Below are 23,747 nucleotides of genomic sequence, written 5' to 3' on the forward strand. Positions count from 1 at the left end.
AGCAAAGGATGATTGGAGCTTCTGTCCTGGAGGTGAGAGAATACAATTATAGTTTTTGTTTATATAACACATCACAATTTACAAAGCACTTTCATGTATACTGCATTCCATTGTTTCAATAATCTATTTAATATGAATTAAATCACAGTCTTAAAAAGGCTCTGACAACTACTAAGTAATTTTTTTGGGAGTTATTATACATGGGTATTTTCCCCATGACCTTTCTTCCTTATGAAGCACAAGTTGACTTGTATCCTCTATATCAAAAATACATATACACCTATGTTGTCTTTTCTTCTCCCCATGTTACTAGATCAATGGATTTTTACAATAGTTTATTTAATGGTCATATGGTTATGTCTCTGTGTCTCTGAAAAAAAGTGATTTAGATAGCATTTCTCAAACCTTAAAAAAGCATATGAATCATCAGAGAATCTTAATAAAACGCATTCTAATTCAGAGATAGGGCCTGAAATTCTGCATTTCTAACAGGCTGCCTGGCAATGTCAATGTTACTGGTCCATAGAACAAATTTTGATTAGATAGGTTTTAGATCAAAGCTACACATACATTTGTACACACACACACACAGTACCTTTGGTTAAGCAGGTGTGCTATTCTGGGATACTTATATCTTAATTCATTTTAAAAATCACAACCATTTTCTCACAGCTTTCAAGGTAGACAATAGTTGCTACCAACTGTATATGTTATATGTGTGTTTTTGTTTTTTTGTCTCAGTAATGTAGCTACATTCCATTTCTGTCACTGTTGGCAAGCATTCCCCTAAGGTTTCTAAACATGTTAGTGGTTTTTCAAGAAGATATCTTATAAAGAACCACCTCATTGTTAGTTGTTCATTAATAGTTCTCTTATTGGCAACTTGGATGTATGCCCCTTAATTTTGCAAGTGTTTTAAAATTAAAATTACTTCCAAAGCATTTCAAATACTCCTGGCAATAACATCTGCTTGGAGGCAGAATTTTTAATTCTCCCACAGGTCTTTTCTTTTATGATTCCATAGCCTTGTGGGTTTCCTTAATAGTCTGAAATTCCACAATATAATCCATGTGTGTTGAAAGACATCTGAAATCATTGACATGCCTCAGGGTCTCAGGATTAAGCAACTATCAGCTCTGTCCTCATGTAATTGGACTCAAAGAGGTAATCTCCCATTTAGGTCCAACTCAGAAATTCCTTCTTTCTCTTTCTCCTCCTCTATTCCTCTATTTCCTCTTAGAGGAAACTCATTTATGATTCAGACACATTTCTCAAGTAATGAATTTTTATTCCCATGGGAGTCCCCATGGCTCAAGAGATGGACAATATCTCTTAGTGTACATGACAAAGAGGTAAACTTGAAAGCAATGGTTGATTTTTATGAGTCTCTAAGCAAGAGCTCTCAGCCACCCTGGAGAAAGAAAGGCTCATCTCTGCTGTTTAGGTAATAAAAGTCCTTTAGTCTCATTTATGCTGGACAGCTATATGAGATATATTGAAAGATATAGGCTAATCAGTGCTAGCACTAAACTCTCAAAGGTCCTGGGATCTTTGAACTGGATGACCACAGGGAGTATGTTGCCTAACTTCCTATTCAATTCAGGAATCCTTATCACTGTGTCCCTTGAGATTCATTCAAGGTGCCATGAGTACCTTCTGAAGGGTGAGACCCTAGCTGGACAGCTCCAGTTGTTAAACATCTGTAACTGTGAACAGCCACGTGCATTCTCTCAAGCTGCTCTAATGTTTTATACCCTTCCTGCTCACCTCCTGTGCTTTTATGTTCTTGCCTTTCCAGTTCTACAGTGTTAATTAATTCTTATTTACAGCTTTCAGTATTGTATGGTAAGCTCTCCTAAAATGACTTCACTTTAGTTAGGAGCTCATTAAAATATAGTGACACTTGACACATGTTAACATCTAAGACTGCAACCATCACTGCACTTTGAAATTCAGAGAAACTTCTGGTTTCAAATGCCTTACTGCTCTCTTAAGGAATTGGATGATGTTGATCTCACCATAGGATATGTACCTTTTGCCTCCCAGTTTCGGCTGCACCATGAAGAGTTAAACAGTATGCATCAGGCCACACAGAGTGCTGAAGACCCAACTGGGAATATAGCCCAGGAAACTTGGCTCCCAGTCCGGTGTGTTTCTAACCACATGACCGTCATTTCTGATGACTGTAAATGCACATAGTACTCTTTCTGCTGAAATATGCAGGAGATAATCACATTGGTAAACTGGACAAGTCAGTGCATGTTAAGTAAGTTCCTAAACTGAATAGTGTGTATTCTCCAGGATTCCTGTTGCCACTGACTGTGAATGGTCCACATTTTACTAGTGATATCATGACACATGACATTTTTGAGGGTCCTTTCATTGTAGATTGCCCTAACATTCACATTCTTGGCTCTTGTTCTTGCTGGACACAGATTTTGCTTCAGTGCCATCTTTCTGAGAAGGCACTTCTAACTGTTGGCAGCTAGCTGCTGCCGTTAAATTCTTCATGGCTTCTGTGCTATGCCCTCCAATATGCTTCCTGAGAGGCTGAGCCACTCTCTGCTGAGATTTCAACTATATGCTTTTAAACCTGAAACAGATGTTTCTTGGCTCCTGTCATTTGTCATGAGCTTCTCTCTTTGTATTGTATACAAGGCAGGTAAAAGGCAGGTAAATTGCTGCCTCACTCTGGACAAAGAAAAAAAAATGGAGAGAGGGTGAAACAAGACAAAGGGGGAAAATAAATACATAAACTAGAAGAATAAAGCCACATGGAAACAGAGAGTACAACCACTTGAACATCTATAGCATATATAGCAACTATATATGCTATAGTTTGGCTACTACTGATTTGCCTGGCATCCCTCTTGAATCATATTTGTGGCCACCCAGATTAATGATGTGAGCTGATCTTTTGATTTAATATCAGCTTGTTCTTTTCAGCTTCCATGTCATTTACTGTCCTAAAAAAAAAAAAAAAATGTACTGCTTGTTACTCAGCCGTCTGTGTTTTCAAGAACTCAGTCTTCTTCTTCTTTTTTTTTTTTTCTCCTCTTTTTTGTATGGGAACCAGGAACTAGAAAGCATTAAATGAGGAAAATTAACCACTTACAGAAAAGGTGGAAGCCCAGAGAAAAGGGGTTTGTCTTTTATGGTTTGTACTTTGTAAGCTGTGGGTGTGACTCAATTTCCTCACCACCCACATAAAAAGGTTGCCACCCAATCACTGTTTTTTCTATCCAAAACCCCTCCCCTTTGATTTTGGCTGGGAAAGACCCTAAGAAAGACTGCCCTTTCTGGAAGTTGCAGACTGTGACATATAAAAGCTGTTAGCTGCTCCTGCAGCCAGCAGCATTCAAACCTTGCAGAGCTTTGCTCTCTGAGAGCTTGTAATAAGACACACTCTTATAAGAGTTCATGCTACAACCTAGCAAAGAACTTTAAATTTTTGGAAGAACAGTGTATTCATTTTGGCATTCTGCAGAGGTAAGCTCTTTAGCTCAACAAGTTTATTTTGCATGCATTGATTTTATACTAGCTCACATTTTTATTTTATTTTATTTTTTTAGAAATGAGATAGACTTATTATAACTTTTTTTTTGTTTGTATTCTATCCCTTGGTGTCCATGTATGTCTGGGACACAATAGCAGCACATTCTCTGTTGTTACTTGTGATGCATTTTCCTTTCTCACTCTCAAGATTAATTTCAATTCCTAAAGATTTCCCTCTGAAAATATGCAGTAATTCATTATGTGGTGCAGGGATTTGGGGCAAATGGTTCACATTCATTTTAGGGTTAGTAGTCATGTTGTTTATTTTTCTCTAGCTATAGGAAGTTTCTTTTAGGAATCTGCCTCATAACACCAAGTGAAATGTATAACAACTACTATAGATTGTTTCCTAGGCGTGAGTTCAACATTTGTTTGAATTTTTCAGAGAAAATCAAACCAAGCAATGCTCCCAAATGATGACTTTGTAAATTCATACCCACTGGCCCTTTTTTTTTTTTCTTTTCTCATAGACCCTAACTCTACCTTTCTGCTTTAAAGCAAAGTAAACTCGGTGGCCTCTCCTTCTCCATCCCTCAAAATGATAGCAGTCTCTGCAGTCAGCAGTGCACTCCTGTTCTCCCTTCTCTGTGAAGCAAGTGCTGTCGTCTTACTCAATTCCACTGACTCATCCCCGCCAACCAATAATTTCACTGATATTGAAGCAGCACTAAAAGCACAACTAGATTCTGCGGATATCCCCAAAGCCAGGCGGAAGCGCTACATTTCGCAGAATGACATGATCGCCATTCTTGATTATCATAACCAAGTTCGGGGCAAGGTGTTCCCACCAGCAGCAAACATGGAATATATGGTAAGAGGAATTTGTTTTCTTTGAGTTCTGAGTGAGGACGCTGGATTTAAATTGTTCGTCGAAGAACCTAAAGAGTGTTTATATGTTAAAGGATATGGAGCTCTGCTATACATTTTAACTTAGGAAAGGTTCTTATATGCCTAGTAGGCTTAAATTTTGTTCCATCATAGAATTAAGGGGGGGGGGTCTCATTTTCTTTTGTGTGTTCCATAACCACTGATGGATCAGGTCTTATATAAGAAACAGAGATAAAGAATGGGGTATGTTGACTGACCACATTTGAAAGGTACACTTTTAAAAAAATATTCACATGGAACTTTTTCTGTGTTTTGTTTATCTAATGGTCATATTTATCAGCTAAAACATTTCTTGAAAATAATTTTTTAAAATTATAGGTTTTGTGTACATGATTTATTCTCTGGGTAGGTGTCTCTTCCCTTTCTTGGACAAAGCTCTTCCTGATGCTAATCTATTTGTGTTCTCAGAGAACATGTTGACTTTTTCCTCTTTGTGATTTAATGCTTTGTCGTTCAGATAAGAGTGAAGCCATGCACTTGCACACTGTTCCAACTTGCCATGAACACATTCTTTGCTCTTTTAAAAATAGGCACTCTGTTTAAATCACTCTACTTAGGAAGTAAAAAATAAAACAAAACCCTTGAGTTGGTATTGAAAGGGTAGCTGTGTTTTTTAAAGTTACTTTATTTTTTGTTGTGTATTTATGCAAGGGGTCCAGTACCTTCTAAGAGCACAGCTTGGAGTCTGTTTAAGGCAATGAAGATCACCAGCCTGGTTTTTCTAAGTTGGGGTGGGGAGGTGGTACCACTAACAACTTTTTATAAATGCTGACCTAAAATCTGGTGTTTCTATCAGATTCTAAATTCATCTCTTTTATTTAAATAAGCTTTTTAAGTTTGACTAATTGCAGATGTCAGAGTTAAAGGAAAAATAAAGACTTGCCAAATACAAGAGAGTCATATTTCATAGAAGTACAACTTAGACTCTATGAAAATGCACTTTCCTAAGGAGTTTTCTATAAAGAAAGGGGAAAAGGAGATATAATCAGTCCTGGTGTAGGAATAGCACTATACTTTCATGATTAAGAATATGGGCTTTGGAATCTAAATGCTTGGGTTCAATTCTCAGTCCTGAAATATAACCTGCATAAATGTTTTATTTCATTTTTATCACCACGTATATGAGGGTAAACGTAGTATCTGCCACATAGGGTTGTAATCAGGAAAGTATGAGTTGAGGGGTTGAGCACCTAGACCAGAGCCTAGCACAATAGACCTTCAACAAACATTAGCACTTTCTAGAAGGTGATATATTGACATAGAAAAAAGAATAAATAAGTTTATTTAGTTACCATAAATTAGGAGAGAAATATTCATAAGATTCTATGTGAGATCAGAAAAGTATAATATATAGACTGTGGATTTAGGAAATACTTCCTGGTGCCAATCACATCGCTATGCAGACAAAAGTAGGGTCAAGATAGCTGAAGTGTTTTAGAGGCGAGCTCCTCTGAGATCAAACCCTAACACTGCTGCTTACTTTGTGACTTTGTGCAAGTTACTTAATGTGTGTGAGACTCAATTTCCTTATCTTTAAAATGGGAATAATAATATAGATAATAACCAACCAATATATGTGCAATTCACTATTTTAATGATATTGAAGGCAGAGGGATCATCATGAGTAAAGGTGGGGTACAACACAGTATAAATGGTTGAAAAAGCCACATTTTTCAGGTTATATTTCCTCCACTGATCAAGAATTCATTCATTCCACATGCATTTATTTAATTTTTTCCATGTGCCAATGACTTGGCTAATTGTTTCCATAGATGATCTCATTTGATAGCTCACATTCTCCCTATGAGGTTAAGACTGTGATCTTCATTTTACAAATGAAATCACTTAGACCTAGAAAAGTTGATGACTAGGCCAAGGTGGTATGGACAGTGAATGGTATTAATGGAGTTAGAATTTAGGTCTATGAAATTTCAGTCATTGCTTGTGTTGGGAAGCATCTTTCCATTGGCAAGGTTTATTAAATGCTCTGTTGGGGGAAACCCCTGGAGGTGTCAGCCTATCTTTGTTTCCTCCTTTAAAATGCCAGCTGAAATCCTTAGTATTCATATTCTATTCTATTATTATTTCTTAAATATAGGAACTATGATATGATTTATTTTATAAGAACCAAATATAGTGCCAGTTATGTCAGTAGATGATTTATAAATCCTCCTTTACTCAGTAAAGTTAATAAGAAGCAGTAATTGGAACAGTAAGTTCTATAAAATTAAATATGACTATCTCAAATTGTCATGTAAATACTGCATGTAATTCATTTGCACATGTATTTATTCATTTAATATTTATTGAGCATTTACTATATGTCAGGCACTACTCTAAACACTGAGGTTACATTCATGAATAAAATAGACAGTCCTTGACCCCCTGGGTGGGAAACCAGACAATAAACAAGATAAATAAATAAAGTACATAGTACATTAGAAGATGATAAGGTTGTGGAGAAAAATAAAGCAGGTTGTGGTGAGATTTTGAAATTTAATAGGGTGGCCAGGGAAGGCCTCACTAAGAGTGTCCTGGAGAGAGGTGAGGGAGTCCACCACACTGATAGATGAGGGAAGAGCTTCCCAGGTGGAGGGAAGAGCAACGGAAAAGGCCCTGAAGAAGGACAAAACTGATTAGTCAGAAAAATGTGCTCAATTTTATGAAATTGTAAGGTAGAAGGACTGTTTGAGTAAATGGAGTCATTGAAATAATTCACATGGATCCCTCATGAAACACTGAAGGAAGTACAACATAATAGGCCACTTGGAGGTTGGAACACAAACTGTAAATGACTAATCTCTAAGCCAGGTGAAAAATATAGCTCTCAATTCACCATTTACCTTTATTTTAACTTGTTCAGCATTGATTTGGATTGTGAGCAGTCTTAAAGTCAGCTCCATTCCTAACCCTTACTATATACCTCAAACACTTAGGACCCTTACCTCACTAGGACCACTAGCCGCATGTTCAAATCCTCATCTGTGTGTGAGAGCAGCCACGGGAGCCTCATCAAAGATGGTCTTCAGCTCAGGGTTTTTGTTAACCATGCTGGCCTGATTTGGGTCTCTTTCACCCACAGTTTTTCTCTCTAAACCTTCTTCCCAGGCTGTCTCTTTCCATCTGTTTCTTCCTTAGCTTATTCCATGATTTACAACCCTGACCTTCAAGTTTCATATCAGAATGCTATGTCCTTTGTTGATATTTTTTTACCCTCACAACCATGTTCAATTTCTCCTTCTTTTTGGGGGGGGGGGCAAAGGGAGAGAGAGAATCCTAAGCAGGTTCCACGCCCCCAGTAGGGAGCCCTACTCGAGGCTCAATCTCACAACCCTGAGATCATTACCTGAGCCAAAATCAGGAGTCTGTCCCTTAACTGACTGAGGCACGCAGGTATCCCATCAATTTCTCCTTCTTTTAACTGCTATAAAGAACACTTCATGTCTGTTATTCTGCTCTCATAACTGTCAAACTTGATCTATACTTATTTATATAGTTCTTTCGAGCTTTCTAGGTGCTGAATCTATGTTTATTCACCTTTTTTTTTAAAGATTTTTTATTATTATTTATTTATTTGAGAGAGAGAGCATGAGAGGGAGGAGGGTCAGAGGGAGAAGCAGACTCCCTGCCGAGCAGGGAGCCCGATGCGGGACTCGATCCCGGGACTCCAGGATCATGACCTGAGCCGAAGGCAGTCGCTTAACCAACTGAGCCACCCAGGCGCCCCTGTTTATTCACCTTTGTATCTCTATTTTTTTGAGCCAGTTCTTGAGTATAGGCAGTGATCAACCTTTATTTGATAATTTAGTTGAAGTCCCTATGAACTGTTATATGTTTATAAGTAGCATCAATTTTGATATATATTTTAATGGAAATTTTATTATCATGTATAATGATATTTTACCACATGCACCTAAAGTTTAAAACAAAAAGGTTTTCCTAAATTCTAAAAGAGTCCCTCAAAATTAAATGATTTTAACTCCTTTTAAGTACTTGGTTATGGCAGTGTACCCTTGACTAAATAAATAAAGTAGACTAAATAAAGTAGAGGCAATTTGAATGCAGAGTGTTGACATTTATGTTATAGTTGTATAATATTTTCTTTGGATATTTTGTCCATGATTTTAGTAAAAAATACATATTTGAAAAAATACATAATTTTCTAAACACATTATCTTTTAAAAAATAATAATAAAATAGATAGGGCTTAAGATATGCAAGTCAAACTTCTTTACTCTTGGCTTCTGTTCCACAATTAGTTTATTGACAAATTTCCAGAGCTCCTTGGACACCAGCTGTTTTTCATTCTTCTAAGGGCAGCTTAAACCATGACTCTAAACCACAAACCACGCTAGTTTCTTAGAATAAGAATTATCCCCTGAAGAATGAAATTACAAGACTCACACATGGAGTAAAATTTGTAAGATATTCCTTGAATTCATGTCAATTGAATAAATTGATTGTAAAAATGTTGAGTTCCCTCCATAAGAGGATGAGATCCATTGATAACAGAAATCTTTGTCTTTAAAGTATAAACATAAAAAAAACCATAAAAAACAAAACAAACAAGAAAGAAAACACTAAACATATAATTCAGTAGACTACACTGCTGCATAAGATTGATGTAATCAATGAGGTACAGATAAATACCATGGAGAAATCAAAGAAAGAAGTGATAATCTCTTGTTGGCAAAATCATCAAGGCTCTTTGGAGGAGGGACATTTGAGATAGATGTTCAGGAAGGGGCAGGGTTGAACGTTATAGCAGATAAAGCAATGCATGCACAAAATCACCAGGAGAAGAAGAGCATAATGTGTTAGCCATATTTTTGAGGAGTTTGAGAAAATACTGAGGATCACTTCATAAAAGGTGATTAGGGAGACTATAGAAGTTTTAGAGTGGCATCAGAGCCACATTTTAGAAAGATGGCCCTAGCAATTGATGGAGTTTAGATTGCCAGTGAAGTTGGCTGGGGAAGGGGCAATCACTGAGTTAGTAGTACCACTCCTTTTAGGCAAAGTAAGAAGGAGTCAGACACCTGCACCTACACAGCAACAGGTATGAACAGCTAACTGAAGCATGGTGCATGAGATAGCAGTCTTCATAGTCAATATACAATGATGGAAAGACAGGTTAGGGACAGTGAAAAGATAATGGTGGGTATGAACTGAACAATTTAAAGCTGAAAAGGTGTAATATAATTTCACTAGGTTGATAATATGGCCCATTTCATTTGTTTGGTGTCTGCAAATATTATTTGCAGAGCTAAAAGGATAAGGCTTCCTAGACTTTTCTGGAAAAGAGAAGAATACTGGTTACCAAGTCATGGAAGGTAGTAAAGTAACAGAAAGCATGACTCCAATGAATGAATGGAGAATAGATTAATCCATCCTTGGAAAGAGCCAATAAACTATTTGCCTATAATAATTTATGACTCAGGAATAATGAAAATGCTGATTTTGTTCATTTGGGCCTCATGTGAAAGAGAATGTAGATGATGTTAAACTCCTTTTTTTTTTCTTTATTCAATAGTTGACCAAACACTTGTGATGTCTCTCCTTGTCTTTGTTTTTTTCTTTTTTAAAAATGAAACCATATATTATCCCAAATGGCACATTTCCTCTCATTTGGGAAGGATAACTCAATTTTCTTGTTATAAACATGAGAAATTTGCTGTGTTTAACCTAAATCTTTTCAATGAATGCTTTTATGACTACTAGAAACCCTCCTGAGACCCATTGCCAGCCAGCGGTGAGCTGAGAAAGACTGCTGACAGGAAGGCATTTCTCCAGCACTTTTGGAACTCCACATTCCTTTTCTCATAGATGTAGAGCCTTTTAAGTGTCTTGGCTTCCAACGGAGACTGGGCACATTTTGTAGGAATTTTCTTTCAAGGTGCATGTTGCTTAATATTACTTACTTAGTGTTACTTATATATGAATATTTAACTCTTCATGTATGGAGCCACCTGAAGGTTGAGAACATTTTCTTTGTGACCATTTTGAATACAGGCTCTAAAGTGCAAATGGAAATGTTAACACAGTATGATTCAGAACCTCACCATTAGGTGGTAGACAGAAAAGCTCTGAATCATATGAAGGCTATAGTGACTATACTTCCTAGTATTACAACACTGCTTTTTTGATGGCAAATGATATTTGGCCACATACAACAGCGTAGAAAAATAAATCTATTGTATTCCTGCTGAGTATTTGTAGAACCTAGCATCATATCTGTTCCACAGAGAAGACTCAATAAATATTTGTGGAACACCTGAATGAAGTCTTTTAACATTTTCTGGGCATCTGATGTAAACAATGTGTGGCTATAGTGGTCTGATGGGCAAGAGTCATTCATTATTCAATCATTCATTCCACAATATTTACTCATGTGCCTGGCACTGTGCTGGGAGATTCAATGGGGAGTGGAAAGACACTCTTTTATAGGAAGAACTGTGAACAGATAAATGCAAAAGCAATGAATTGAGTGCTAAAGTAGAAAAAAATATAGGGTGCTTTGGGATTACATGAGACATACTTAGCCCAGACTTGGACTTAAGGTATAGAGATAGGGAAGATGTAGTAGGTATGGTAGGGTGCTCTAAGATGGTAAATAGTACATTGAAGGCAAGGATAAAAATTCAGTATGACTTGGATATCGTGTATAAGAGGAATAAATGGTGTTTGATGAGGCTGGAAAAGGCATGCAAAAACTTGTTTAGTTTTATTATAAAATCAAGGGAAGTTATTGAAGGTTTTAAGCGGGGAAGCTATATAATTAATTTGCATTTCAGAGAGGTTGTTCTGGCTACAAGGTGAGGAAAGGACTAGAAAGAGCAGAAATAAAGACCGGGTGAGAGGTCTAGAGGCTGTTTTACTGGTCTGGGTGAGAGATGAATGAACACTCTGACATTGAAGCCTATTGGATTGCGACAAAGTGGAGTTAGGGATCAAGTCAATAAGAGTAAGTGATTTGGGAGTGCCTGGGTGGTACAGTTGCATAAGACTCTTGGTTTTGGCTCAGGTCATGATCTCAGGGTCGTGGGATCGAGCCTCATGTCCAGCTCTGTGCTGAGCGTGGAGTCTGCTTGAGATTCTCTCTCCCTCTCTCTCTGCCCCTCCCACTCTTGCATCTCTCTCTAAAATAAATAAGTAACTCTTTTAAAACATAGGAGTGAGTGATCTACATTATGAAATAAAATGAAGATTGATATGATGACACAACCAAGGAGGATACCTCTGTGATTTGACTAGGACAATTGGGTTTCTCAGAGTTGAAGAACACAAAATCAAGAGCAGGTTTCAGGTAGTCATTAAGTGGCTGCAGGTTTATCATCCAGGGTACACATCTACAAAGGTTGAAAAAAGTAGCTAGTATGTGGGAGGGAACATTCTTCTACTATAAAAATTTTTGGATAGGAATATGCTTCGGTAATCAACACGGACCACTTTTCATAATAGGGGTAGGGTAGTGTCACAGAGACAGCATGGGTGGATGATTTTATGTCTGGGTATCTACTCAAGAATTTTTGCAAGAAAGTTTCATGTATCTTTTTTTTAAATAAGTGCTGAGGCTTAAATCCACACAAATCCAAATCTGTTTCAGGGGCCTGAGTAGGACCAGGCCCACCTAGTTCTTTTGACATGCTCAGGATAAGGCTTTTTGGAAACTAATCAAGGAACTTCAGAATAATAGAGGTTGACTAGTCTGGCTGGTCTGGTGTCCTGAACTTAGCATATCTAAAAAGCATGTACTAGTCAGTGGCCATTAAATAGTTATGAACTTGAGATGTTTAATAGTCTATGAGAATTTCTGAAGACTGGTGTAGGAAGGGGGTAGAGAAAATCAAGACTAACAGCTTAAACTGGTCAAGGAAAATGCTTGGCATAAAATACATCACAGACTGAGGTTTGGAGGCATGGGATTCGGATGTTTCCAGTCTGTGTTACCCATAGTGTCTAAATCAGGTACCAAACATTTTTTTTTTACATGAATATGGAACAATGCCCAACAAGTTGTGTTTTTAGACTAAACTTTTCATGACTCTTAGAGTTTCACACCACATACTCCAAACTGAAACAGTTGAGAAATGTTGCTTCAGGACACAATATTTTTTTCTCCTAAAAGGTGCATCAAATTCATGTTTCATAATTTCATTGAATATGAACATTCTACCAGATCGGTCTCTGCATTCCAGTGAGATCATGTTTTCAGCAGGCAGGAGGTAGGCGGAAAGGCATCTGAATTCTTCTGACCACGTGGGCAATGGCATGATTTGGCGTATGCATGTGTATCACAGGATAGTTTAACAATCAAGAAATCAGTTTTTAGATTATTGCAACACTGAGTTGGTAAAAAAAATTAGCCACACATGAAAATGTCTTCCTGGCTCATAATTCCAGTATTAAATGGTAGGTGATGGGTATTATATTTCCCTGGGAAGGAGAATTCTTACTAGAATCCATCAACAAATGATCTTAAAATTTAAAGATAAAACATACAGTAAAGAGGGATTTAAGGAAGGGAATTAATAAGTTTTAAGACATCTAAAATGTTCTCTAATTTTTATCTTTCACTGTCTGATATTACTTCCGCTGGAAGCAGGCTCCTTATTATCTATATACAATTCTGTTTCTGATTATTTAGTTGCTTCAGGGTTTATCTGTTTTCACTTTATCTGATTGCCTGCTTTGTTGAGATTAAAGCTTGGTGTGTCTTAAACTTTAGGCTGCCAGATAACATGATCAAAAGTGCACCTCACACTGCTTCCCATTTTAGGTGGCTTTCTAGTTCACTTGTCATCACTACCATTCCAGTGCCTGCATCCCCAATGATAATAATGTCTACCATTAAATACACCCTTGTCCTCCTAGGGCTGTGCTAAATACTCTTCAGTCACTATCTTGTTTAACCCTCAGAGGAGTCTTGAGAGATGAGGACAATTTTTCTCATTTAGAAACAGGAAACTTGGAGCTTGGAGAGCATAAATAACTTCCCCAGAGTCACGCAGCAGGTAAACCAAAATGATGAGAACATAGTTCTTTATGACAACAAAGCCCATGCTTTCCCCTTCATGTGTTCATCTCCTGCTCTTGAGACCACTGGCTAAGGTATTTCTCTACATGCATTTGATCTGAGGACCTCATTGAATATTAGAAAGTATTTCTTCACATGGAATCAAATCTTACTCCCAGTACTCTTTCTATCCTTGGTTACCATATAGGAAAACTCTGCACTGTGATAGTACTTCAAGTCTTTGAAAGCTGTGAAATTGATGTCTTGGACCCTTAATCTCAAGTCACGCAGCTTTTTCTTAGCCTTCAGCCCTTTTGTGTTAAGTAGCTATATATAGCACCTCTTGCATGCAGAGTATTGCCAAAGTAGCCTATCAGGGAACGTTGCAAAAAGATATTTGCCTCCTGAAAATGCTGGAAAAGGTAAGAAGTTGTACTATTAAATAAATAGAAAATCAGTGTACTCCCTCCCACACTTTTTGACCCACACTTTTTCACATACACACATGAATGGTGCCCATTAAATTGTTTTGGGAATGGAAGCAGGGTGGCTCTGAGCAAGGAATGCCTTTCATCCTGTTGTCGTCTAGGTTGGGTTCCAATACATGTGTGCTCTTCTTACAGTAAGGTGCTAGAATTTATGTGATCTGACAAGTGCAGAGTAGCAATGACAAATCATTCTCCATTTATTCTACTTCTATGGATGCATCCTAAAGTTAAGTTTGCAAAATTAGTGGGCACCTTCTGCTGATTCGGATCATATTCTCGTGTTCTCATGAGTTGCATATTTTAAATACAGGTTCAGTGTCATTATAGTGGAAAGCAATTGCTTTATTTTTTATTTTATTTCATTTTTGTTAACAACATAAAATTCATGATGTTTGACATCAAATAAAAGTACCAGACATATAAGGAAGCAGAAAAATAGGATACATAGCAAAGACATAAATCAGACAATAGAAACATAAATGATGGTATTAGCAGAAAAGAAAGTTTAAAAAGTTATGATAAACATGCTCAAATATTTCAGGGAAAACATGTATATAATGAAGAATTTTCAAATAGCTAAAAGAGTTTTCTAGAGATAAAAATGCAATATCTGAAATACATATTTCACTGAAGAGTATATAGTGAATTGGAGATACAACAATAAAAACTATGAAAGGATATCACAGAAATAAAATGGATAGATACATGACAGATGGATAGATAGAGAGATACGATGCAGGAGAGCTAGGTTCTTGTCTCACAGAGTCGAAGAATGAATCTCGTGGACAACAGAAAGTGAGTAAAGTGATAGAAGTTTATTAAGTGAAGATACAGAAAAAGCTCTCAAGTGTGAGAGGGATCCCGACAGGGTTGCCAGTGAAGGCCTTTAAGGTTGGTTTAAGGTTTCTTTTATAGAAAGCTAACCAGGCAATTTAAATCCTGTTAACATTTCTATTGATATCACCATTGAGCACCTTTAATGGCTTAGTTCCTTTTTAGGGTCTGGTTGGTTATTCCTTGTTGTCACAGGTGATTATCATAAAAAGACACCCACCCCGCATGCCTAGGGAAGGATCCTTTTTAAATTTTGTATCTTTTTTTGCCAAGATTTTAGATCTTCAGAAAGTTCTGTATATGTTTCTCCCACATGTTATTTGTAATATCTCAGGTAATAAAGCCATTTAGAGTTCCCATGGTACCTAAATAAGCACTGTAAATACCATGTTATGTCGGTATTCATATCCATGTAACCACAGAATACATGTTCCTTTCTCCTAAAATTGTAACTTTCAGAGTGAATGATGTTAGCTTATTTGTATAGCAACATACACAACGATATCTCTATCTTTCTCACCAATAATCCTGTCTTCCTTGAATACACAGAACAAATATCCTCATGGAGTTTGGCACCTAGCATCTGTGATAGTGAGACATTTTCATGATAAAATGTTATTTTTAATTTTTATTTAAACTTCAATCAAAAACAGACCAGAGTTTAGAGGAAGGATACTGATATAAGTGCTTATATGTGAAAATTAACAGATGTTAATTATCAGAAATGTCCCCTTCTTCTTAAGCATCTCTTGTGGTGTGGCAGTGGGTAAGTAGGGATGGGAGAGGAGAGGGGCGGCCCAAAGTTCTCTGCAATCAAAATGACTCTCCACCAAAAAGGGCTTTAGATAATTATTTCTAACCTGAAGAGAACAGAACTACTTTGTAAGCACACATTCAAGATCCCCAATCTTAACATTTTGATTTGATAGGTCCAGGATTGGGCTAGGCATCTATCTTCTCGAAAGTTCCCCAGGAGATCCTAGAGTAATTTTCCAGGTGAGAAATGTCTTCAATCATGGTTTAGGACACAAAACTGAGCTGAGGGAAATAATAAAAAATATTTAAATCTCTACTTGTTTGTCCAGAGACTATATATTGTACAAATTAATAGGTTAAGCCAAAGGAAGAATTATCCCAGTGGTAATTCTATATTATCACAAAATTTCACTTGAAATTATTCAGCACCTGCTTTCACAAAATATCATGTGGGCACTGTGGGTCTGCAACATGAAACGATGCTCACTTGGGAATATACTTGATTGACTAAGGAGACTTTAAAAGAAGCAAACTTTTAAGTAGCACATGATTCTTCTGGAGCTTTTTAATATAATGCATTATATACATTATATATGTATAACTTGTTATATAATAATGTATTTATATGATGTATTACAGTTTGCAATTATTCATTTATTTGTTTGGTAGTGTTTTTGTTATCTGTCTCTTCCCTAAACTTTTAGAGTTCGTATTCACCCTGCTGACTGTTGAATTCACAGTACCCAATGCCTCCCAGTGAATATTCATTTACTGGCTGCCTAGATGAATGCATTACCTAGGGTCCTATTGGTTAATCTGGAAATGTGGGTTTCTTGCATTTTCCACCGTTGAGGATAAAACAGCAGCCCATGTGTGGTAAGTCTGTTATAGGAGGTTTGGGTCAAAGGTGGCTCCAGGGACACTCTTTCCTGCAACCATCAATGGAGATTAGGAGGGAAGATGCCACATCGGTGTGAGTGTAATGGTGAAAATGATACCTTAAACCAGAGTTCATAAACTGTAGGCCCATCAACCATTCTAATTAGGGGGCATATTTAATTTGCTCCACATGATATTGAACTGTACAGAATTTTACATTTTTAAAAATCATTTGCCAAATGTTTAAGTTGCTACATTTCACATGTACATCAGGATTTCCAGATTATCCTCAAGAGAGGAAAGTTCTAGAGACATTGAGCCCACTTCCTACCTGTCAGCAACTGGTCAGAGAGGAGTAGCTTCTTTGGGTGGGGCAGATTTGTTCATTTCTGAATCTTTTTTTTTTCCATGTAACTGTCCAGAGGTCAAGCACCATCTCACACCCGATACGACTTTATTCATTTTCATTACTAGACCATCCCCCCAACAGAGTCATTTGAGTGCGACTATATTTATACAGAACTCTACTATTTCCAAAGCACTTGAGTCAAGTACAGTTTCACAGTGCCCATTTATCCATACATAGATTTAAAGTGCTGGAACTTTCTTTCCTAAACACCAACCGTATTTAAGTACTCTTACTTCAAATTCTGAATGTATTATCTTTTATCCATACACTCATTAATTTACATATTAAGGCTTCATAGATATGAAACACTCCTTCAGGTAGGAGTCTCTTGCAATAACCCAGATAACAAATGATGTTGGCTTTGACCGAGGGGGTAGCAATAGCAGTGATGAGCAGTGGTTGTATTCTGAATGTACAGTATTTTGAAGGTAGGATCAACAAGATTTCCTGATGGAGCAGATCAAGATTATGAAGCAAAGAAAGAGTAAAGATGACCACTTAGATTTTTGGCCTGAGCAACCACAACAGCAGTTGGTAAATTTCTTCTGTAAAGAATCAAATAGTAAATATGGCGTATGTTGCAACTACTCAACTCTGCTTTTGTAGCACAGCAGGATCCATAGACAATATAACAGGCACTGGGACAGATTTGGTGATCCCTGAATGAGAAGATGGGCAATGCCATTCATTGGTAGAAGGAACACTAAAGGAGTAGCTGGTGAGGGACTAGGGAGTGGAGTGGGGTTATGAATATCTGGAGCTCAATTTGGGGTATGCTAAGTAGAGGCTTAAAGTAGGTAGGTGGATAAAGTAGTCTGGAACTCAACTGAGTGGTCTAGAGATAAAATTTGGAACAATACCACCAGCATATAAATGGTATTTCAATCTGTGAGACTGGATGAGATTACCTAAGCAGTGAATATAGATGAAACAAAGGGGGGGGAAAAAAGAGAAATGGATGTGGCCTGAGTCCTGAGGACCCTCCAGCACATAGGTTGGAGAGATGAGGAGGAATCAGCAAGCATAAGGACAAGCAGCAACCAGAAATAATCAGGGGAAGTGTAGGGTCATGAAACCAAGAGATGGGTGTATGTCCAGGAAGAGCAGGTGGTTGGTCAGGCATGCCAAACACTACCAATAGAACAAGTAAGACGGTGACCAGGAAATGACCACTGATGACATTGATAAGAGCAGTTTGGGTGGAGTGGAGGTGGGGTGGGGAGTCTGCCGGTGTGGACTCAAGAGAGAAGGGCAACAGAGAAATTGGGAATTCTCAGTTAAGACACTTCTCAGGGAATTTCATTGTAAGAGAAAGGAGAGAATGATGCAGTAATCGGAAGATGAAAAGGGGTCAAGAGAGGCCTTTTTCTGTTTGTTGTTTAATAAATTTATGTCATTGGCAATGATTCCCTCTAAAAAAACGTCCACTTTACCTCATGTCTTTATAGAAATTTTCCTTTCCCGCCTACATGAAAGGTAGCACTCATCTTACCTGAGGGAAGTCTTCATTATCTTCTTTTAAGCATCTTAAAAATGCTTTGGACCCTACTTTGGTATTTTGTAGTGTAATGTGTTCCCATATTTTGAAGTTATTTTTGAGACTTGAGGGAATTTTTTTTTATCAAGTTCCTTTAACTATGTACTTCTCCTATAAAGTAGAATCAATTTCATTAGTCTAATCAATGCCCAGAATTTCCCATTTGAAGGCCTTTTCTCTTCTTCTGCTCTACCCCACCCGACCTCACCCCATCCCTCTCTAGCCTTACCAAAGCTCATTCCCACCCTCCTGTCTGGTTTAATACTGGGTCTGGTGTATTCCGCTTTCAGTGTCTTTTATTGGCCATTTTACAGGCATTTCTACCTAATGGGGACAAACCAACCAATTTCAAATCAGAGCCACAATCATGCCTGTGAAGCATTTTTAAAGCTTTTGGCTGCCCTCAGAGGAAATAATTTTGTCGTCGCTTAATTTCTTTCTCACTTTTGTAAATCAGTACTTTCTCACTTTTGTAAATCAGTTCTTTCTCACTTTTGTAAATCAGTACTCCTTTTCCAATTTGACTAACCCAGGAAAAGATCAAACAGTCTTAGCTAACTTACTTCTTTAAAACTTCCAAGCCTGTCTATCTAAATTGACTTTACTTTTTATCAGAATATACAAGAAACAACAACATAAATGTCCAAAAAAATACATGTCTATGAGGCATGCCAAACTGTCTCCAATGGCATTGTTACCACAGTGTCCATGAAAATAACCAATTTAGAAATGTGTCTCTAAAAATTCAAAGTGTGATCTTTTAATTTTTAGCATTTTATGTCTTTGAAGATAGTATCCATGAGCAGAATAGATTTTCTGAGAGGCCAAAATTAATATTCCTGGTTCTTCCTTAATTTAGTTGTAAACACATTTGTTTAATATTTATTACCAGTAGATTTAATTAATTAAATTTCCTAAGCTGCATGTATACATTTAATTTATTCATATATTAAAGTGTCTTTTTTTAAGATTATTTATTTATTTAAAAGAGAGAGATAAGGAGAGACAGCATGAGTGGGGTGGGGTAGGGGAAGAGGGAGAAGCAGGCTCCCCACTGAGCAGGGAGACCACGGGGCTCAATCCTAGGACCCTGAGATCGAGACCTGAGCAGAAGGTAGGTGCTCAACCGACTGAGCCACCCAGGTGCCCCTTAAAGAGTCTTAAAAGTCTAAGAAATATGACCTCACTGATATGAGGAATTCTTAATCTCAGGAAACAAACTGAGGATTGCTGGAGTGGTGGGGGGTGGGAGGGATGGGGTGGCTGGGTGACAGACATTGGGGAGGGTGTGTGTTACAGTGAGCACTGTGAATTGTGCAAGTGTTGAATCACAGATCTGTACCTCTGAAACAAATAATACAATATATGTTAAAAAAAAAAAAAAGAAGATAGCAGGAGGGGAAGAATGAAGGGGGGGAAATCGGAGGGGGAGACGAACCATGAGAGACGATGGACTCTGAAAAACAAACTGAGGGTTCTAGAGGGGAGGGGGGTGGGAGGATGGGTTAGCCTGGTGATAGGTATTAAAGAGGGCACGTTCTGCAGGGAGCACTGGGTGTTATATGCAAACAATGAATCACGGAACACTACATCAAAAACTAATGATGTGTAATGTATGTGATTAACATAACAATAAAAAATTTAAAAAAAAGAAAAAAGTCTGAGAAATACAATGACTCTTATTTTAAATTTTGCAGTACTATCTTAAAACTTTAAGATTTTCTTGTAATTTTCAACTTAAAATCTCAAGTTAAATGATTACTCACTGATATGCTTATGTTGAAATTACAAGGCTAACCTGTTGCTTTAATAGGCATATTTTCTTAACCATTACTAATTTTAATATCAAGTGCACACAGGTCCCTCAGCCAGAAATTCTTTTCTAATACCTTAAATTCTATTCTTTCAAACACTCCTACATTTAAATCTTATGTGTGGAATTAAAAGATGTTACCCATTTTTTAAAAAAGCACTATTTCAATGTTGAGGATGTATTCCCAGGAATTTTTAGGGTTGCCTTCTAGTCTGAGTACATTTCTTGTCCAAGATGTTGACTGGGATTTAAGATGGGTGCTTCAGATGTCAATGTGCTTCATGATTCTGGCTGTCACTGTGTTGTGGATACCAAAACTTATGGATGGCTGGCAAAACAACCTCATCCCTGGGCTGGATTATATCACTATCCAATTCTTCTGTCTGCTTATGAAAGTCAGCGAACTTCTCCCATACTGCAACATTCTTTGATTTGATTTGGTATTTCTTTGGCTCAAGCTCTAAAGACTACTAAACCTGGTGAGAATCTACATTCTTTTCATACCCCTCCTATTTCTCGGAGCCACAACTCTTCTAGATATTTAAATGATATCAGCTTGAATTTTGGATATCTCTCAGGGCTTAGTCCAACTATGTGGTTTTCACAGACAAGATGCTAACTTTTATTTACAAGTAGAATAGTTCATGGTGAACATTTTAGTACAAAGATAAATCAATCCTTTCGTAAACTGATCAACTAAATGGCTCTAATAACAAGGATTGTAAGAAAACCATTTGGGGCAATAGGGCACAGCTACAATCATATGCATGCTCTGACACTGTTTTAAGCCATCTTTATTTTGTGAACTGTCCAATTTAATCATAATATCTCAGTTCTAGTGTGTCCTGTAAATGTGTTTGGGTATCCATGAATAATATTCCTAATTTTTGCCTCACTTTTAGGAGGCAAGATCAAATTTTAAGTGTTTACAACTAAATTTTTTGCACACTCATCTTACCTATTTAGAAGGGCAGAAACCAGAAATACAGAATGTTCAAGCTGGTTGAATAAAAACTAAGTATCGGATATTTAGTTTTCCAACAAAAGGTAATAAATAGTATGTTGCATATTTACTAGACATTCCATAGGATGCACATGTGTGCCCTTTTCTGTTGTTATATTTGTAGGATCCAATATTAAAATTATTTCTGAGCACCTGGGTGGCAAGTCAGTTAAGTGTCTGCCTTAGGCTCACGTCATGATCCCTGGGTGCCGGGATCGAGTCCCATGTCAGACTCCCTGCTCTGCTGTTCTCTCTCTCTCTGTTTCTCTGTCCTCTGTCAAATAAATAAATAAAATCATTTTAAAAATAAAATAAAATAAAATAAAATAATTTCAAGTAAATGCTACACATACTCAGAAAAGTTCAGCAGATAGATTGCCCATCAAGCATCCAGAAATATATACGTTAAGTTAAATGTTTAAACAATTTACATCTTCATTTTCTGAACTTTATAAGTTGTAAAAATTCTTTCACATGGTTGCGCTGGCCACATTCATTGCAATTTAGAGCTTCTGGATAGGAAAAAATAGATCCTATTGGACCACTCCTTACAGCCCCCAATTTTTTGTTGAAATCTCTTATTGTTTTTAAATAAAGTTATCATTGCTTGTTATTTTCAAACCTCAAAGACCTCTCATCATATTAATAAATTTAAATACCACTGGATATTAAGGGGATAAATAATATATCCATTTTCTCCTGGAAATTATAACCAATGGAGAAAGACAGATAGCAAATACAGATCTTAACTTTACCAGTAGATGTGATTGATGTAATTCCTAAATTTCAGAGCTCCTTACTCAAGCTGGATCTTCCCCTCTCTACAGGATGAGTGTGAGTCTTGCTTGAAGACAAAGGGGCAAGAAAGAGTATAGCACCTTTGACTTCCCCTGCAGTGGGTATCAAAGGGACAGTGGACCATGTCTCCCACTGGGAGTCAAAATGGCCAGCTCTGGCTGGGGGGTTGGGGGGGCAGGGTACATAGCCCGTGTGCATCAGTCTCTCTAGCATCTTCCTTCAGGAACATAGAGACACACAGAAATCCCTCCCATCAGTTCCCTAAAAGTAAACATGGAGAGAGAAAGAAAGTGATTATCCCTTCTCCTCCCTAACCATCTTCCCCCAAATTTTCATTGTAATATTTATACATAGAAACTCATGCCTAAAAATGTAGACATCAGTAATGCTAAATACATTGTCTTCTTATAAAAATCCCTTATCATCATTAACAAGGTATGTTCATGTAAGATATTTTTCAGGCATGAACTTTTTGGTTTATTTATTTATTTTTTTTTAATGACCAACATTTTAATAAAGTAAAAATGCTTTTAACCATATATAAAAGATTAATCCATATATCCAAACTGATGTTTTGAGTAGAAATATTTCAGATAAATATAGATTGAGATCTAAATACAACTCTATATCAATCTATCAATCTATATCATATATGTACAATAAATAGTTTATCTTTGTGACATATACAATATTAAGTTTTAAAATACATGAATGAGTATAAAGATAGAATTATATATGCTAAATTACTTCTAAATTCTTAACAGCTTTAAATATTGTTAATTATTTTGAAAAGAATCTAGTTTTATTCTCTCTATGGAATGGAAAGGGCTAGGATTGAGCAAGTTATAAGCCAATATAGTATACATCTTACTGGCTTTGATGATGGTGCTACTCAGGTATATTAAATCATGAGACGTGAAGATGAAAGGGACCCTAGAAATGACCTTATCCAATCTTATTTTACAGATGAGTTAAGTGGGAGAAAGAATACTTGACTTTCTTCAGTCACAGACGATCATAGCAGTAGAATTAGGGTTAGAACACGAGATTTTTATTTTCAGGTCAGTGTTATCTGTGCCATGCTCTGCTTATATTTTAGGATAAGACTATAATAAAGTGTTTTTAGCAGTTGTTGATCTGAGTATACATTGTAGTTCAATATGTAAATAATATTTAAATGCATTTTTCCCCAATTGATTACAATTAATTAAGAACCCATCAGGGGACATAATTTTTTGATGCCATTCAATCTGGAATTCCTTTGTGAATTAATTATACTATTTTGTACTTCAGTGAACTGTAATACATATTTCATAAATGCATATTTCATTGAAAAACATCAAAAGAATAAATACTAGATAAATCCACTATCAGCCAAAGACTTTTTTTTGAAGATTTTATTTATTTATTTATTTATTTATTTTAGAGAGAGGGAGAGAAAGAGAGTGGGGGAGAGCGGCAGTGGGGGGAGAAGGACAAGCAGACTCCCCATCGAGTGTGGAGCCTGACTTGGAGCTTGATCTCAAAACCTTAAGATCATGACCTGAGCTGAAATCAAGAGTCCCATGCTCAACCAACTGAGCTACCCAGGCACCCCAATGCTTTTAAAAGTTAATTCCAGTCCTTGGATATTATGACTTTCATTATAAATTTATTTTGTACTGTTGACACTTTGCCAAATTTTTACAGCTAAAACAAAGGAGAAGTTTGAAGCAATAATTCATAAAATTTATGTCTGACCTAAGTAACTATGAAAACTGTAGTACAACAT

General features: G+C 36.9%; 1 protein-coding gene across 3 annotated transcripts in view; it reads left to right on the plus strand.

Moving 5' to 3' along the window:
• The first annotated feature begins 3,263 nt into the window (after positions 1 to 3,263).
• PI15 (peptidase inhibitor 15) overlaps positions 3,264 to 23,747 on the plus strand; it is a 33,813-nt gene continuing 13,329 nt past the window's right edge. Inside the window, exons 1-2 of one of the 3 annotated variants that reach the window (XM_035011391.1) lie at positions 3,264 to 3,489; positions 4,026 to 4,366. In XM_035011391.1, the coding sequence (XP_034867282.1) occupies positions 4,094 to 4,366 (273 nt within the window). In that variant the 5' untranslated portion in view covers positions 3,264 to 3,489; positions 4,026 to 4,093. The remainder of the gene's footprint in view (positions 3,490 to 4,025; positions 4,367 to 23,747) is intronic. The other 2 variants (XM_035011390.1, XM_035011389.1) reach the window with 2 other exon arrangements.

The sequence above is a fragment of the Mirounga leonina genome, unplaced genomic scaffold (assembly GCF_011800145.1).
Source record: "Mirounga leonina isolate KUSES-001 unplaced genomic scaffold, KU_Mleo_1.0 Mir_165, whole genome shotgun sequence".
Lineage (NCBI taxonomy): Eukaryota > Metazoa > Chordata > Mammalia > Carnivora > Phocidae > Mirounga > Mirounga leonina.